We start from the raw sequence: 18,630 nt of genomic DNA, 5'->3' as shown, positions 1-18,630 counted from the left end.
TGTCCCCCTGCCCTGAGGACAGAGCTGGTGACTGAAACCATGCTGCAGAGCTCAGGGTGCTGAGCCTGACCTGGTGCAGATAAGAACCTGGGGTGTGATATTGTGTGGTGGACAGCATGATGAACAGTGGGAGGGATCGATGCTGGTGACCGCAGGGTGTCCTTCGCTCTGCCGTTCCCTGCGCAGGGGGGCACAATGGTGACGGGATGGTGACCAGGAACCTGTCACTGCCACTTCGAGCAGCCCTCGGGGAGGTTCCGCAAAATGTCCTCCAGGTTCTGCTTGTCAGCCCGGATCTCAGCCAAGTCGCTCTTGAACGCGTCGATCTTCTCCCGCTGCCGTTCCGCCTCGCGCTGCAGCAAGCTGAGCTGGCCGGCCAGCCTGCCCCGTGCCGCCAGGCGCAGCCACAGCCGCTCCAGCTCCAGCCGCCCGGCGCTCAGCACTGGCTCCAGCTGCGCTGCCTGCTCCAGGTTGCCTGGGCAAGGGGAGAGGACATGGGTCAGAGGCAGGAAAGGCTCTGGACATGCTCCAGGGCTCTGACCCTCGGCACCAGGAAAACTGGAGGCAGTGGGTGCAGTGGGGCATGGAGGCATTGCAGCTTCCCAGCGACTGCAGATAAGCGAATAGCTCTGAGGCTCCAGGCAGAGCCTGGGCAGGTCTCTCTCTTACAGATGGGTGAAAATTTCCACCCCTTTGCAAAATTTCTCAAACGCAGGAGTCCCAGAGTGCTCAGAAATGTACCCAGATGATCAAAGCAGAAGGAGCTGATGCAAAACCAACCAGCAGCAGGGAGTGAACCCAGCCCATCACCTCCTTGGGTCCAAAGGGACTGAACCCTTGACCCAGCCCTGCTCCTCCTGGAGATGCCAATGGACATGAGTGTCCCTGCACTAGGTGTGAGCCCATACATTCCGCAAGACCCAATTTATTCTACACAAGGGCTTTCTTCAAGACATGAGCCCTCAAGAAGTTTTGCTAAAACCCTGAGCGATCTCAGCCAAAGGGCATCCATCTCAGCCTGGGTGGTGAGCAAGCAAGAGACCCAGAACCAGTGAGCAGGAGAGACGTAGACTCCAACAGCCTGGCCCTTCCCCAGGTCCCTGCACCCTGCTTCAGCCTGGATCCCCACACCCCATTTCCCCCAGGTCTCACCTAGGCTGCTCAGCAGGTTGTTCAGGGTCTCAATGTCCGAGATGAGTGAGCCCCGGGCTTCCTGGAGACTTTTTGCCATCTCACTCACCTCCATCCCCACCTTTGAACACAGGCAGACACCCAGATCAGAGACATCATTGACCCTTGGTTGGATGGGAGAAGGGAAAGCATCCCAGGAATGTCCCCAAAGCATTCCCCATACACTGGAGCCCAAAAGCCACATTGCTCCCTATGCTTTGAGCTGTGGGCAAATCCCCTTCCAGGCTCCAGAGAACATGAGCTGCCCAAGGGGACTTGACTCACCTGATGCGTTTCCTCCAGGTCCCCCCTGAGTTTCTCAGCCACGTGCTCCTGCCGTGAGAGCTCTCGCTGGGTGTCATTGGCACGCACGGCAAGCTGACTGGCATGCTTGCGGGTCTGCTTGCCCTCCTGCAGCACAGCCTGTGCCCTCTGCAAAGGGACAGAGATGGGGACAGTCACCTGGGGACATGCAGCTGGCATGGGCTCCCTGCACCCCACATCCCTCCACTTGGACCTTTGCATTCTCCCCAGAGACTTGCTCAGCCTCCCCAGCCTTCCTCCGGGCTGTGGTGGAGATGGACAAGGAGTTTCCCAGCATCCTCTCTGCCTGTTTGATCTTCCTCTGGGCCTCCACCATTGTCCTGTCCCGCACAAGTGTCATCCTCCTGCTCAGAGCAGCCTGGCCCTTCCTGTGTCCCAGCACCTTCTTCATGCCTGCAGGGACAACCTGGCTGTCACCCAGCTGGCTCTTTCTCCCCATGACTTCCAGAGTCAGAGTGGTGAGAGCCAAGCTGTGGCCGGAGATGCTGTAGCTGGTGGCTTTTACCTTCCAAGTTGGCCAGGAGGGACTCCGTGTTGGAGAGCACAGCCTTTCCCCGTGCGATGGCCGAGGTGGCCGTGCTGTGGGCAGAGCCAGCCCGGTCCCGCAGCTGGGGAGAGAAAAGCAGGAGTGAGGCTGGGAAAGAGGAGAAGAGCTGCACCCAGCTGGGAAATGTGGGTCCCAGGCTGCTCCCACTCGTCAGGTGAGCTCCTTGGGAGATCTGGAATCCTAAGTGGAGATCTCTGCTGAAACTCCCTGGCTGCCAGCATGGTTCCTCTGGTCACTACAGCAGCAGGGATGGGGCTCACCCACCCCCTGTGCCCTGGGTGGGAGGGCAGGAGAGGGGTGCACCCAGCGTGCCCACAGCTCCAGCTGGAACTGGGAGTCTCCCCATCACTTATTTTGCAGGGACGCCCCACGCAAATGAGCAGCAGTTACCTGCTCGAAGCCACGAGTCCTCTGCAGCTCCTGGCGCAATCCTGCTGCCAGAGCACGGGATGCCTCGACAGCCCGCCGAGCCGACGGCCCCTGCACCTGCACTGCCTGCTCCAGCGCTGCCAGCTCCTGCGCCAGGGCTGCAGCCTGCGCCGGCAGCGTCTGCTGCGGATCAGGGATGCCAAAGGCTCCGTCAGAGCATCGCCCAGCATGGGAGGCAGTGCTGCCCAGCGGGTGAAGCAGGGGGTAGGGTTTCAAAGAGGAGTGTTGATGCTGCTCACCTGCCCCGGCACAGCCACCTGCAGAAGCCTCTCGGCCATGTCTGTGTTCACCTGCTGCACGGCTGCCAACGCTCTCCTGGCCTCCGCTGCCACCTCCACCACACCAGCAGCCAGCTCCTCCCGTGCCCGCTGGATCTCCTCATACCTACACGGACAGGACGCCACGGTGACCCAGGACCCTCCGGACCCTTGAAGGCTGAAGATGATGGCTTGGGGATTGGCTCTTGGACATGGATGTAGGGGCAAACGTTGGGCATGAAATACCCCCAACACGCAGCACCCTGGCTCTCTGCTTTGCAACACTATGGTACAATGAGTTTGACAGGACTCAGTCATGTCCCTGTTGACCAGGTGTCAAACCACCATAATCAAGTCCTGTAACAGGGACCTGGCCAGAGGCAAGGGGCTGTGGTGCCCTGCCAGCCCCCCATTTCTGCCAGCCCCCCATTTCTGCCAGCCCCTCACCCGGCCTCCAGCTCCTGCTGCATCTCCCACGTCGTGTTCCCTTCCAGCAAGCTCCGCAGGAGCTGGGAGCTGGTGTTGGAGGCTCGCAGTGCTCTCCCGACCACCGCCTCCACCCGCGCCACCATGTCCTCGTGGCTGCAGGGACAAGGACACCCAGGGAGATGATACTAAGACTGGCCTCCTGGGGAAGGAGCAGCCATCCCACAGTCCCAGCCGTGATGGCACAAGGCAGGGTCAGGCTGAGGTGGACCCTCGGCAATGGGGACTGCAAAGCCCAGGCTCGGGGCTTCCACGTCTCCATCCATCACTGCCAGGGAAAGGAAGGGACTTGCAGCTGTACCTCTGGGCCAGCTCCCGTGCCTCCAGTGCCTGGTGGCTCCAGTTTGTGGGCTGCTGAGGGATTTCCGAGGGAATCTCCTTGAAACGCAAACAGTGGCAGTGAAACCCCAGCGGGGAGCAGGGACCCCTGGACCCCACTAGCTCAACACTAGTGAGAACCTCCCAAAGTGCAGGAGGAGGTTTGCAAACAGGAGAGAGCAAGGGAAATACAGAGTATTTCAAAAGATGGATCCAATTCCTTAGTAATACTGCTTTGGGTCCATGTTTTTGAAACACGCTGTAGCTGTGTGACTCAGCTGCAATGAGGGCTATACCCACATGGACCCCAGGCTTTCACACCCACCCACTGTGCTGGTCACATCCCACCCCACCAGTCCTGCACATCCTTCCCAGGATGGCCACCAGCCCCCTAGGAGCCCAGGACCAGCAGGAGCCCACACCGTGGTAGCCAGGGTGTCTGTGGCATGCAGGATCTCCCGCTGTGCCGACCGCAGCGTGGCCCCGATCTCTGACAGCAGGATGCAGGTTTTGGGGGGTCCGTGGCTGGAGCAGCCTATGGCCTGGCTGGCGTTGCTGAGCTGGCCCTGCATGGTGCCCAGCGCCCCAGCCAGCCGCCCCAGCTGCGCCAGGAGGGTGACCCGGACACCTGTGGGCAGCACAAGCAGGTTCTTGTTGCTCACAGAGGTGACTGGGGCTCCCCACTTGTCTGTGGGCTGCCCCATGCCCCAGCACCCTCCCTTATGCCTGCTAATGGAAGGGGATGACAGTCCCTCATGGGTGCTCAGGAGGGACCCAGGGGTGCAGCACCCCAAGGACACCCCATGATGCTCAGTCCCCAGTAATGCCCGCCACCAGCTGCTCCAGAATGTCATGCGTGCAAGCTGTCCTACACAAAACAGCATGGCCATCCCCACCCTCCCCATCTCGGTCACCCCATCACTCCTGCTGAGCTCAGCGCTGACCTGGGTTCTCCTTGCACCCACCCAGCATGTCACCCCACGGAAGCAGGGTGTCCCCAGAGGGCTGACGTGGGGCTCCCCACATGGTGGAGGGAAGGGGTGTCCCCCATACCATGCAGGAGGTGAGCACTGGGCAGCCCGTCTCCCCGGGGCGCATCTCCCAGCATGGGGGACTGGCCCAGGCGGGTGTCACAGCCCGGTTTTTGCAGCTGTTCCTCCATCTCCTGCAGCCTGGCCTTCAGCTGGTCAGCCTGTGGGTGAGATGGGAAGGACACAGTGGGACACTGAGACAGCACAGGGGCCAGGTCACTGTGCCCACCTTAGCAGGACACAGGTTGTACCTCATCCTTCACCAGCCCGTAGCAGGTGGGACACTGCTGGCAGCGGGAGCTCGGCGGGTCGAGGAAGAAGTTGGCCTGGCACTGGTCACACTTGTAGCCCACGAAGCCGGGGCGGCAGAGGCAGGTGCTGTTCTCGTGGCACTGCAGGGTGACGGAGCCCAGCGGAGAGCAGTTGCAGGCTGCAACGGCGACAGGGAGGTGTCACACCACACCTGCCAGCCCTGGTTTTACATCCAAGGTACGGTCCCCATCCCCAGTACCTCGGCATCCTCTGGCAGAAAAGCCAAAGAAGCCATGGTGGCATCGGTCACATCGCTTCCCTGTGACGCCCGGCTGGCAGGAGCACTGTCCTGTCACTGCGTGGCACCCGCTGTCCCGTGACCCCATGGGATGGCACTGGCAGCTGGCACCGAGAGGTGGAGGGTGATGAGTGATGCAGAGACCAGAGCCAGGGTCACCGCTGTCCCCTCGCAGCCCCCACGTACCTCTGGCACCCCACGGTGGGCTGCAGGCCATGGTAGCCGGGTTGGCACAGCCCGCAGGTCCTGCCCGTCACGTGTGGGAGGCAGCGGCACTGCCCCGTGCTGGGATCACATTCCTCCGGCTCCAGGACCGAACCATCGGGGTTGCAATCACAAGCTACAGGAGACAAAATATAGGGTGTTTCAAAAGGCTATTTGGGATGAATTCAAACTATCATCTCAACGTTGTCCATACAGCAGGTGGAGGGAACACAGAGCCTTTATAAAAAGGTTACTAAAACCTGGCAACTCATTAAACCATTTGTAAATTTTTGTGTAATTGTAGCATGTTGCCATTCTGAAATATACTGCTTTGAAATTGGGTCTGTCTTTTTGAAACACCCTGCGCTGCTGACGTGCAGCACAGGGCTGGCAGATGGGACCATGGGAACAGGGTGCTGGGGCCGAGCCCCCAAAATGTGGAGAGCTGTCTGCCCCCCATCAAACAGGGCTCTGAGAGGCTGAGCCCTAGCAGACTGGGCTATCTCCAGGGAAGGATAGCAGTGGAGGGAGCGGAGAAAAGCCATTCCCGAGCCTTTGGGGCCAACCCAGACCATCCATCAGCCCCTAAACCTGCTGGACATCCCCTGTCCACACCCCACCTGCACTGCTGGGAGGATTTTGGCTGCAGTGGGACCCAGAGGACCAGGACCAGCCCCTGGGGCCGTACGTACGTGCACACTTCCCAGCAGGGCTGGGAGCCAGCGCGTCCCCATAGAAGCCTGTCCGACACCTCTCGCAGTGCTCGCCCGTTGTGTTGTACAGGCAGCGCAGGCACCGGCCGGACACAGGGTCACAGTTCCCCACGGCGTTGGGATCCACGTTCCCATGACACTGGCAGGGGACACAGGGACGCACGGGACCCCTCTGCCCCAGGGGGTCTCCAAAAAACCCATCGTCACAGAGCTCGCAGCGTTTTCCTGCAGAAGGCAAAAAGGTGGGAAGGGTCTGGCCGTGGCAGTGCTGCCCACGGCTCCCTCGGCCACCCACTCCCAGCCTCACCTCTCTGCCCAGGGGGGCAGTGGGTGCAAACCACCTCCCCACTGCCTGGCACCTGAGTGCAGGGTGAGCGGTCGGGGCAGGGGCACGGTTTACAGTCATCAAAGTGCCCGATGAAGGGGTTGCCATAAAACCCAGAGCTGCAGCGCTCGCAGGAGGGACCTTCGGTATTGTGCAAGCACTGGCAGTGCCCTGCGAGGAGGAAAACACAGCTGAGGGGCTGCAAAATCCCAGCCCTGAATAACAGCAGGGGCCACAGAGGGGATGGAGAGCCAAGGGCCGAGTGTGGCACACTGTGGGTGCTGAGAGGGATGCAGAGCTCCAGCTAAGGGTTCATGCTGGGATTGCATGTCCCCGACCAAGACTTGTAATGTTTTCCTTCCTTGTCCCGTCTTTGCCGACAGGAGGAGGTTTTGGAGAGGACACTGGGGCCCCAGCGCCAGCCCCACGCTCCCCCGCGCTGTGCACGGAGCCTGTCGGCGCCTACGATAATTGACAACACATTTCTCGGTGACGAGGAGCATAATTTCCAGCCTGTCATAGAAAACACAAGCAGCTGGCCGGCACCCAGCAGGGAGCGAGTGTCTCCCCGCGAGCCGAGCCAGTGAGTCACAGCCTTCCAAAATCAGCTGGGAGGATGAGGAGGAGGAAGGATGCTCAAGAAGCCTCCCACCTCCCGGCGGATGCTGTTTGACTGGAGAGAGAGAGAGAGAAGGAGCCAGGGGGAGGATTCTTCTCCATTATTTGTGGGGTTGTGCAGGAGGAAATGGGTATTTTTCCATTTTCTGGACGATGGAAAAGAAAGGAAAAGCAGGTGGCAGGAAGGAGTGGAAAAATAAATGAAAGGAAGCGTGCGGGCTGGCTCGGGCTGGCACCACCCGTGCTGGGACATCAAATGCCTGGCTCCGTCCCGGGGACCATGGAGTTGGTGGTGCCAGCCCAGGCTCCATGGGATGAGGGTGAGTTTGCAGAGTTTCTGCAATCCTGCCTCTCTTCCTCGACCAGTGCCATCCAGACACTTTGCCTGGCAAGAGAGGGGAGCACCAACACCCTGCAAACCGCCCCTGACATGGCCATGCTGCCCTGAAGACTTTGGTTTTTCTTTTTCCTCCTTTCAAGCCACAGTCCGTGCTGCAATCCTGCACCTCTGAGCTGGGTCTGGAGGCACAGCAGGATTTGGGCAGGCAGCACGGGAGCCGGCTCCTCCAGTGCCTTCCCACAAGCCCAGCGCTGCTGTATTCTCCTGCTCTTTTACTTCTTTCTCTGCTCAGGTTCATCCCAGTTTGCAGGGACCAGTCCTGCTCCACTCCTGGGCAGAGATGCCCTGTGAGACCTGGCCAAGCAAAACCCTCTGCCCTGACCGTTCCCTCCTTCCTCAGAGGAGCAGCACCCTTCTTTCTCCTCCTTTAAGGTCATAAAGTACCATGAAAGATGCTCCTCTTATTTACCAGCATTATTGCAATTTGCTAATTGTCTCTGCAGTTATGAACCCAGCCCCTCTAACCACCCAAGCAATTCAACTTGCAAACTTTGGGTATCACAGGATGGTTTCCAGCATCCCTCACAAACAAGCAATGACACGATTTGTCACTCACGCATGCAGTGGCTGCACAAGCAGAGAGGTGCCCACCTGTAAGGGGGTGGCAGTCCCCATGCTGGTTGCAGGCGCAGGGCACGCAGGTGACAAACGGGCTACCGAACGGGGTCTCTCGTGTGAAGCCAGGGGCGCAGGACTGGCAGAACTGGCCAGTGTAGCCTGGGGGACACGTACACTCCTCCACCCAGCCCGCCCGCTCCCCCAGCCCAGGGCGAGCCGACACAAGCTGGACCTGGCTCAGGAACAACCTGCCTGAGAGGGAGAGAACAGTATGAGGATGGGATGGCATGTCCCCTGGCCCTATGCTCTTCATCCTGTCTGGAAATGCTCTGAGCAGCCATAGGAGACCCTGAAATCAGAGAATCATGACATAGTTTGGGTTGGAATGGACCTTCAAAGCTCATCCATTCCACTGCCCTGCCATGAGCAGGGACATCTTCACCCAGACCAAGTTGCTCAGAGCCCCGCCCAGCCTGGGCTGGGATATCTCCAGGGATGGGGCATATACCACTTCTCTGGCCAACCTGTTCCAAAAATACCTCCTGGAGAGCCCAGCGGGGTTCTCAGAGAGGAGCCAGCCCCTGCCCCAACACTCCCCCTCAATGCCTCTTGTCCCCGAGAGCTGTTCTGATGTCCCCAGCCCCATCCCAGCTTGGTGCCTGTGGGGACACTGTGTGAGCCACCCACCTCGCACGGGGCCGCGGCGGACGCGGAGGCGGAGGGCTGTCAGGTTGGAGAGCAGGCGCTGGAAGCTGATGGCTGACAGCGAAGGTTCCGCACCCTCCTCTGTCTCGTGTAGCCTATTGGAGATGGAACATGGGAGGAAGGACAGGGGCAGCTTGACAGCCACATGCCGCAGGACAGCTCAGCTCCACAGCTGGCACCCGGGCACAGCGATGGGGGCACAGTTAAATCCTCGAGGGGGGCAGGGAGAGGGGCTGAACTCCCCAGCACAGGACACCCCAGGCAAGGTCAGCCACACTGTGTCCCAAACCCAGCCGAGGCTCCCCAAAGAGCTGTGGTGGTACCTGAAGGTGACAGCCTGCTTCCCACGCTGGGGCCGGCTCTCACTGCTGGACATGGTGACCTCCATCCCCTCGCCCTCCAGCACCAGCTGGACCCAGAGCAGAGGCACCCCATTCTCCATCCCCGTCCCATTCTGCTCTGCTCCCAGCAGCAGGGACAGGAGCTGCCCATAACTGAGACGCTGCATCTGCAGGAACTTCTCTGGGAGGGGAGAGAGAAGCAAAGTCTGTAGAACACAGACGTGACCCTGTGCAGGGCCCCACCAGCATCACCTGAAGCCACAGCCACCTTCCCAGAGCTACAACCTGCTCTCTTGGGGTCCCAGCCCACTGCCCAAATCCCCCCCACTGCTTTGCGTTATCAAAACACGCTCAGCTCTGGGATGGAGCCCAGCTCCTCATGCACCAGCTTAGAGGTGAGATGTTCCACCCAGGGGTCCCCATGGCAAAGCAGGACCCCAGGGACCCAGCACACACAATACCTGGTGCAAGAAAATCCACTGGTTCCTCCCCATCCCACTCGGTGACGATCTCCCCTCCAGCCCAGCGTAGTGGCAGGTCCGCAGTGCCTGGCGCTGTGGCCACCCAGCCCTCCAGCCCTGCATACAGCACACGGCAGTGGTGCATGTGCGAAGGGAGCAGTGAGGCCCCAACAGCCCAGCACCAACTTTTGGGGGCTCTGTCCTTCCCCCCAAGACTCTCCGGGGTCTTATAAAGTGCTTTGTAATGCCCTGGTCCACTCAGGCTCTGCGCTCTCATGTGCTGGTGAGTGGCCCTGGCCATTCCCCCATCTGTTTATTTGCTTAGATATGCAGGAAATTATTATCTTTAAACTTTTGCCCCCCTGCCTGTGCTGTGGTTCCAGCATTTCTGTGGGCTGAAAGGACAGGAAGCCCAGGGAGAGATGAGGTGAAATTGCATTAAGCTGGTTTAGTTCGGAAATCAGTTAAAGTCCCCCCCTACTCCCCAGGGTCAGATATTTCTTCCAACCTTGGGCAGCTGTAGGACAAGCTCCTGGAAATGTCTCCCTGGGTCTCAAGTGGACTGCACTTGATTATCAAATCATCCCAAATTTGGAGTCTTTCACCCAGCACAGGAAACTTGCAGCTCAGCTGCAGGTTTGGGGGGGCTCTGGGGAGAGGGGCTGTGGGAGGCCGGGTGGCTCAGCCTCTTGCAACCCAACCCAGAGCTCTGCCAAGCCTGTCCCTAAAGGAGCAGCCCTAATTGGCTGCGTGAAGGGTGGAAAAAGGACTCGGTTTAAAGCTTGGCTCTGTTTCAAGGCCGTGGAAGACATTTCAGCAGCACAGGAATTGGCAGCGGGGTTTAAAGGCGACCAGGGTAAACCTGCGCCTGGCGTGTTTGTCTCCATCTGCTCGTTGTTCTGTGCGCCCCATCGAGGTGCAGGTGAGTGATGTACACCTGCAGTGGATGCCCAGACCCTGCCGGGGGGCAGGCAGGGGTCCCGGTGAGCGGGGGCTGTGGCGGGGGCTGCAATGTGTGCCCGCAGCCGGGGCTGCACACGTCGGGCTGTGCGGCAGATGGCAGGGTTTCCCTGAACATCCCGCACACATCCAGCTCTGCCACGCACAGCCCTAGGCAAGAGCACCCCATCCTGCACCCGTGGCTCCTGTCTGCTCTGCCCCATCCCAGCTGAGGATGGGAAGAGGAGGCAAGAAGGGGGAAAGTTCCCACCAGGCTCCATCCTTTTGTTTTTTATCTTTCTGTGTTGATTTTTAGCGCTCCGGCAGTCCCTGGTGTGATGGGATGGCAGTGCCCGGCCCCGCAGCTCTCCCTGAACACGCACAGCCCTGGGAGCAGGTCAGCATGGAGCGATGCCATAGGGAGCTAGGGAGAGCCTGTCCCCACAGAACTGGGGGCAAAACCAGATATTTAACAGCAAAATAGAGGCAAGCCAGAGAAATCACCACCAGTCAAGTCCTGAAGGGAGATCCTTAGCCCCAAAGCAGGATGCTCAGCCCCAGCCTTCCCAAACTGCTGGAGTTTTCTGGCTGGAGTTGGTGCAGCTGTGCTCTCTGTTTCACCCAGGGTTGAGGGTCAGTACCTTGGCTGAAGTCGGAGCGGATGTGGGTCACCTCGTAGCCGTCGGCCGCTGCGCAGGCAGTGGAGTGGCCATAGCAGAAGCAGCTGGTGCAGCCGGCAGGGTTGTGGGGCTGCAGGTTGAACCAGCCTGGCTGGCACCTGGGCATGGGGAGGAAACAGGAGAACATGGCATGGGGCAGGCAGAGCCGTGGGGGACCACAGTGGCATCCCAGCGGGACACTGGTGTCAGCTTTGAGTGGTCCAAAGGGATGTGGCACCCCAGCCTCATCAGCTGTGGCCTCTGTGGGGAGTGACCCTACAGGATTCCCACCACAAAGCTCCTGCGAGGGGTCATATGTAGGGGCTGGGGAAGCAGCAGTTACCCATAGACATGAAGACACCTGCCCAGCACTGATCCCAGCCTGGAAAGGGACAGCGCTCCCATCCCGAGCCCAGCACCATGATCATTACCTGTTGCACAGATGCCCCTCCACCCTCTCCTTGCAGGTGCAATGCCCCGTGTTGGGGTCGCAGGTGCCCATGCTGCCCGCGGGGTTGCAGGCACAGGGTCTGGATGGGGAGACATGAAGGCAGGAGGTGACCCCCAGTCCTGTCCTGCTGTCCCCACACAACACCGGGCTCCTCCTCACCTGCAGCCTCCCTCGCTCAGGCTGTGGTACCCGTCCTTGCAGCGCTCGCACTTCCAGCCCGTCACGTTGGCTTTGCACAGGCAGGTCCCAGAGCTGTCACACTGGGGGTGCAGGGACCCTGCAGGGACCCCGGCCAGCCCTGAGACTCAAGTCCAGCAGGGAAAATACATGGTGGGGAGATGTGGAGCCGCCGGGTGAGGGAGAACTGACCAAAACCATCCCTCCCAGCCGTAGCAAGGGCAGGGGTTTGCACGGCAGCCCCACGCACCTGCGGGGTGGCAGTGGCAGGGCTGGCAGGCTGCCTGCGGCTCCCAGCGATAGTGGTTCTGCCGGCAGAGCTCGCAGTGCGGCCCGGCAGTGTTGTCATGGCAGTTTCGGCAGTGGCCCCCGTGCCCGCTGCGGCGGTACAGCTCCCGGTCAAAGAAGCACTCGTCTGAGCGGCCGCTGCAGTTGCAAGCTGCAGGTGGAGGCAGGAAGGATGCTCAGCACCCAGGAGGCACAGGGGATAAAGCGCCCTCCTTGGGGGGTGGATGAGCCAGAGGGGCTGCTTGGCTCAGCAGTGTGAGCTTTTGGCAATGCCTCTGCCATTGGAAGTGGAGATGGGTGCCGCACCGTGCACAGAGCAGATGGCTGCACTCATGGGGTAAGGAAATTTTGAGGGTGCCAGAGCACTGGAACAGGCTGCCCAGAGAGGTTGTGGAGGCTCCTTCTCTGGAGACATTCAAAACCTGCCTGGACACCTTCCTGTGCAATCTGCTCTGGTGACCCTGCTTTAGCAGGTGGGTTGAACTGGATGCTCTCCAGAGGTCACTTCAACCCCAGCCATTCTGTGATCTGTGGAAGCTTGGGCGATCCTCAGGGTGATGCTGTGAAGGGGGAACCTGGGGTGCAAATTCTCCCTTCCTGCCCAGAGCAACCTTACAAAATGGAGCAGGCACTTTCTTCTTGCACAAGGAGGGCAGGAGCTGCTGGATGAGCCAATGCAGCATCATCACAGCCTGTTGGGGCTGATCACACACCATAACCATGCACCCAGCCCCGGCGATACTCACGCAGACACTCGTTGGCGGCCTCGGCGGTGCCGCGAGCCCAGGGCCGGTCCTGGTAGAAGGGCTGGCAGCGTTCGCAGTCGGTGCCAGTTGTGTTGTGCTGGCACACACAGACCAGCTGCCCGGCCTCGTCCGGTGCACATTCACTGGCGTGGCCATTGCATTTGCACCTGCAGTGAGATGCTGGTGTGTGGGGGCTCTCCTGGGGTGGCCATAGGGCAAGAAATGCAGCTTAGGCTGTGTTGGCATTGAGGCCACCTGCCATGTCCCCAAGGTGCTCCTGGCCTGGCCAGCTGGGAGGTCACACACTGAGGGTGGCCCATGTGAGATGCTAACCAGCTGCAGCTGCTGGGGCTTTGGGGATGAGACGACAGCAGTGAGGTCTGCTGGCCAGCTGGGAGCAGCCCCAGCCCCACCGCCTGGGGGAAGCAGCTCTCATCAGGACAGAGAGATTTCCCAATGCCCCAGCCTGGGAAGGGCACATGCACCCCCCTTTGGGGCTGAGCATCCCCCTTAGGAGCTGAGCATCTTGCTTTGGGGCCAAGCGTTCCCTTTTGGGGCTGACTGATGGTGGGTGCCACCATTGTCTCTGTCCCACATCAGTCCCCCCATCCCACGGGCAGCTGTTCAGGCTCCTCTGGCCATGGCCATACCAACTCCAAGCTCCTCCACCAGCCTCTGTGGCCTTGGGGCATCTCCCCGCTGGCCCCCCCAGACCCTCTTTTGCTGTTCCCAGGAACCAAGCAGAGCTACAGGAGGAGCAACAGTGCCTTCAGAAGCCATTGGGGTGGGAGGGGGCAAAGCAAATACAGCTGGTGGCAAATAGAGAGAGCCTGGGGAGAAAAAACCTCCTTTGGCACAACTTAAAGGTCTTCAGGTTTCATCACCCATCTCTGCATGGCCAGCTCTGGCTTACAGATGGAGGAAGCCACATCTGAGTGGTTTGCCCCAAAAATGCACTTTAAACAAGGCTGAGGTGCGAAGCAGCTGCCCCAAATCACAGCCCCACAGCCCCAGAAAGATTCCCCCACCTTGCCCTCACCCTGGCCCCCGCTGCCCCTCACCTGCCACCCACGGAGAAGTCTGAGATGGCGTAGTAGTACGACTGCAGCACCTTGGGGTCCTTGAAGATGTCATCCCCAAATGTGTTGAGACGGTTCAAGGAGATGAGCAGGTCGGTGACGGTCACCCACTCCTGCAGGGGACACAGGGAAGACGCCTTGGGCAGCGGTCCAGGCCACCAGCTCCCAAACGAGATGCATCCTGCACCTTTTCTTACAGGGATTCAGGGCATCACGGTGCTTTTACCCCCCTCCCACCCTGCAGCACCTGCAGTGCGGGGCTCCCGTCGAAATTGTAGGCGCTTGGCCGTCCCTCAAGGGTGGAGAAGGCCACGTTGCCCCCACTCAGCGGGGAGATGTCGCTGAATTCGTCTGTGCAGAAAGCCACTTGCTCATCCTCCCCGGGCCGCAGGTAGTGCCGCAGCCGCTTCCCGTAGGTCTTCTCGCAGGACGCGCTGTAGAACTGGAAGGGGACCCAGGGCCCCTCGGCGCGGCTGCGCTTGTAGATGGCGAAACTCTCAGGGCGGCTGGTATGAAACTTCAGCCGCACGTAGGTGATCTCGTAGGCTTTGCCTGGGGACAGACCCGCCACCCTGTCACCTTCTCCCTGCCGCCATGGGCACCGCAGCCTGCGCCGGGGCTGAAATTATCCCCCATGGCGTGGGTGCATGGGCAAGAAGCCACTGCAAAACCTGGCTTTAACCAGCCATAATTAGGTCCCCAGCACTGAGCAGCATCCCTGGGACAGTGGTACTACAGGGATGAGGAGGTGGGAAGGGTCAAGGGCAGACCCTTCCCATGGATGAGCCGTGTGCCAGGACCCAGCATCACTGCTGTCTTTGCCGGCATGAAGACAAAGAGAGGCCACCAGTCCCCAGAGTGGCTGGCGGAGCTCTGAAAGCGCTTGAAAGAATTAGCAAAAAAAGGAAGAAAGAAAACACCAAAGTGAACATCAGAACCGTTTAATTGCCAGAGATGAAGGACCAGCTCAAAGACTGGATTGCTCCATAACAATGCCGCTCCTCACAGCGCAAAACAATTAGCTGCAAGGTTTTGGCTTTATTTGAAAAGATAATGAGTTGGGAATGTTAGAGGGGTTATTCCGGGACTAGGAAAACAAGCCTTTAATTGGGCCCATATGAATACTGTCGCATATGTGCTGCGACGTTGCTGCGGGGGAGCCGAGGCAGCCGGGCTACCGGCGCTGGGAAAAGCAGCTGCCTCCCATCAGGGATGCGGGGAGCACCCGGGCGGGGGACAGACCCACTCACAGCCCACCCAGAGGTGGCAAGGGGCTGCAACCGGGCTGTCCCACCACCACTGCCCTCTCTTGTGCCCCCCACCCCCCAATTAACCTCCCTCTGGGACTCTTCCAGGCTGGCGACAGTGGGGGACCCTGCACCCCGCAGTGAGGGGGATGCCGGCGGGTGCCGGTTCCCAGACAGCACCATCCCGGGTGGGATGGCTACCAAAACAGCGAGGTCAGGGCTGTCACCTCCCGGAGCAGTTTCCTCTGGGAGAGGAAGGGAGCTCGGTGCTGTGTCAATAAACAGCCCCTGCCCCAAGTGGCCCCGGCAAGGGGAGGGGGCGGATGGGATGGGGGGGCCCAAGTGGTGCCTCCAGCTGGGGCGGAGGAGACGCAAAGCTGTTGGGAATTGTCCCCAGGGAGCGCGTGCTGTTCCCAGACAGGCCTTTGAATAGGCCAAATTCTGCTTAGGAAAAAAAAAATATCCAGAAAATAACCCAGGCTGGTTGTCTCTTTTTTGCTGCTTGGGAGGGTGTGACGTGTCCCGAAGTCGGGCATGCAGTGGGATGGGGACACCAGGAGGGTACACAGGGGTGTTGAGCGATGGCACCAGGACCCCTGGCTGCTCTCCCAGATGTGCTGTCCTCTGAACAAAGTGTTCACCCACCTCTCACAGAGCCCAAACCATGGCCTGGACCACACCAGAGCCACCTCCGGCCACCTCAACCTCAGCTCCCGGAGCCCACCGCAGGCTCGCATCCCACAGGAAAATCAGAGTCAGAGCCACAGTTGCGTTTGCTGCCTAATCCAGACACCCTGACATGAGCCACTGGCATCCGTAGCTACCCGAGGTAGCTGTTGCCTTTGCCAGCCCATGGATATTTTGGGTTCCTCCCTGACATCTGACAGGGTAAATGCAATGACCATGGGCACTCAGGATTATCGATCCGCTCTGAGTCTGACATACTGTAATGGCATGGCTGAAACCTCACCGAGAAGAGTGATTTAAAGGAGGGTAATCTAATTAACGCCAATCAACAGCATGCAGGTAAACACAGGTCTTGTCCAACTCATTCAATATCTTATTTAATAAGCTCCCCAGGTAACCATGCTGGAGAACCTATAAGACGTCTGACTGAGCAAGACGAGCACGCTGGCAGGGACACGCTACACGGGTTAAAAATCCTGATTACTCAGAAGAGCTCAGGAGTGAGAACTTGTCCTGGGCCACATCCTGGGAGCTGAAGGGGCCAGCTGGGCTTTTCCTCCATAACCCAAGCGAAAGCATTAAGGTTGCAATAAAAAGGTCTGCAGCTGGGACAAGAACAGAGCCCGGGGTCTGTGGGAAACGTCAGACAGCAATGCCTCAGGCACCAACATGGCACTTTGTAGCATGACAGGTTACATGAGCCGTGCAGGAAATTATCCCTCTTACATTGCAGGGGGATGCTCCCACTCAGAAAAGGACACATGGCCCAGAGCTGAAGGTGAATTGGTGCAACAGTGTGGCCTCAGATGTGCTAATAGGAGGCAAACAGAAGCAGGCTGGAAGTCACCTGTCAGTGTAGGGGGGACACTGTGGCCACCAGAGGAACCGGTGGTGGCTTGTTCAGCCATGTAGGTTGTATTCGGGAATACAACAAAGGAATTCGGGGTGATGTGACAACCTGCATGAGATGGGCAAGAGGGGCAGATCCCCCCACGTGGGGCTGGCAGGCTCCTCCAGCATTGCTTCTCATGCCCGGCAGGGAGCCCAGCCTGGGGACAGGGATCAGATGTCATCCTGCTTGCAGGGGGCTGGGAAAGTGGTGACCTCTGCTCAGCCGGGCAGCTCCCGAGTCCCTTCCAGGGCAGGCATGGACCCTCCACTGTCACCCCAACCCTGGCCACCGCGTCCCACCGACACGGCTCTGCACCACACCAGCTCACCGGCTCTGATCACAGCCCCTCCGCTACCACACTTTGGCATCCAGATGGCAGGAGACAGCAGAGAATGGAGATTTTACAGCACTGCCTAATAGCCAGGATAGTTTAGACGGCAGGAAAATGTTAAAAATCGTTTTTAAAATGCCAGGCGTAACCCATGGGTTTAAATATCCTCCAAGCAGGCGAGTTGCACAGTATTTGGAATGTAGCGGGTTGTATCCCAGCTGGGGAAACCTGCTGGGGCTGCACAGTGTGTGCAGAGCTCTGCCCCCCTTTGTACCAGGCTTCCTCAGCAATGCACAGAGGTGAAATGGCATGGGTTTGGCATCTCCAGTGCTCACCCAGTGCAAAGGTCTCACAGGGGGGGTCTGTGCCTCCCCCGCCTTCTTCCTGCTCCAAAAAACTTGCATAATCAGTACAAAGCAGCCATGGAGGAGCAGGGAAAATGGACACCCCAGGCACAGCTGGTTGGACGTGGCAGAGGTGGGTGCAGCCACCAGCATCCTCACCCCACAAGGGACCAGGGCTGATGGATGGGGTATTCCCAAGTCCTTTCAGTGATCTACCCACAACACTTTGCAAAGGGCACCTCACTCCTTGCACCCCCTAAAAGCCCCATGGAGGGTCCTGCCTTTAACCCCAAAGCAGCACCAAGAGCTGCAGGACCATCCATCCCCCAGCCATGCACTCCAATCTCCATGCACCCACCACCAGCATTGCAAGGGGGGGGACCCACCAGCACTTACCCAAATGAAGGGTGATGTTGACAGAGTTGGGGTGCTGGATGCCGAAAGCCATGGACTGGCTCTGCCACCAAGTGCTCTCCTCCTGGCTGTGGAAGTCAGTGAGGAAGGAAGCGTTGTGGTGGCGCCGGGGGTCGGTGGCATCGCAGCGGTGGCACAGGGCGCTGGCGTGGCGGGCGCCCATCTGCAGGCAGTAGTCCTCAGGGGGGGAACCGCACGTGTTGGTGGCCTGGACGGCCTGGCCAAAGGCAGCGTTCTCAAAGACAGGCATGCAGCGGCGGGGCTGGCCCTGGGGGTCCCAGCAGGAGGATGAGCCCCCCGTCCCCAGCCCCAGCAGGAGCAGCAGCCAGAGCAGGGGTGCCCGTGCCATGCTGGGGCTCGCCTGGCCGGGCTCTGAGCCTCCTCGGGATGGTACAGCAGGAGCAGGAGGGACGGGATGGGATGTAACGGGATGGGATGGGACGTGTCCCCCTGCTTGGCACCTCCTCTCGCTCCGAGGTCCATCTTGTGGAAGCTGCTGGGAATGTCGAAAGCTTCGCGTGTGAGCCGGGGCTGCGGGATTTGGGATTCCTCCAGGCCACCCTGGTCCGCAGAACAGGGGGCTGGGCAGGATGGGACCCCTCTGGTGGGGTGCACCCCATCTCTGTTGCTTCAGGTATGTGGGGGAGTTGCATCTTCAGCTGTGTGGGTGAAATTGAGCTCATTCATTTCTCGGCCCCAGGGATGTTTGTGGTGATACACGCCCCACATGTGGGTTTTTCCCTTAAATTAGTGGGAGTCACCATTTTTCTCACAGCCCCCAAAATCAAAGGTGGGCTGGGGGGAAAGGCTTTGGAGCAGATCCAGCACCCCCTTCACTCCCCACACAGATTTACAGGGACCTCACTGCTCCCCAACTCATGTCAACCTGGCTGGGTCTGTGACACCCCCAATGCCTCCACACCAGAACCCAGATGTGGG

General features: G+C 59.6%; 1 protein-coding gene across 1 annotated transcript; it reads right to left on the bottom strand.

The window, feature by feature from the left end:
• Positions 1-224: 224 nt before the first annotated feature.
• On the bottom strand, positions 225-18,076 carry LAMC3 (laminin subunit gamma 3; the record flags this gene model as incomplete). The annotated part of the gene is made up of 28 exons (XM_080355955.1): positions 17,674-18,076; positions 14,024-14,328; positions 13,759-13,889; positions 12,698-12,864; positions 11,914-12,102; positions 11,646-11,763; positions 11,467-11,565; positions 11,018-11,154; positions 9,438-9,554; positions 8,959-9,157; positions 8,614-8,730; positions 7,964-8,178; positions 6,337-6,525; positions 6,009-6,254; positions 5,299-5,452; positions 5,074-5,216; positions 4,814-4,992; positions 4,585-4,723; positions 3,954-4,159; positions 3,515-3,591; positions 3,175-3,309; positions 2,710-2,854; positions 2,432-2,593; positions 2,000-2,102; positions 1,688-1,887; positions 1,456-1,602; positions 1,153-1,252; positions 225-475 (listed from the first exon to the last, which is right to left on the bottom strand). Exons 1-28 carry the CDS (start codon positions 18,038-18,040, stop codon positions 225-227), a joined length of 4,737 nt encoding a protein of 1,578 aa, XP_080212081.1. The 5' UTR covers positions 18,041-18,076.
• Between the last annotated feature and the right edge of the window lie 554 nt (positions 18,077-18,630).

Source organism: Nesoenas mayeri (assembly GCF_963082525.1).
Source record: "Nesoenas mayeri genome assembly, chromosome: 18".
In the NCBI taxonomy this organism is placed as follows: domain Eukaryota; kingdom Metazoa; phylum Chordata; class Aves; order Columbiformes; family Columbidae; genus Nesoenas; species Nesoenas mayeri.
Note: the sequence above shows the minus strand (reverse complement) of the source record. Positions and strands in the feature narration are given on the sequence as shown.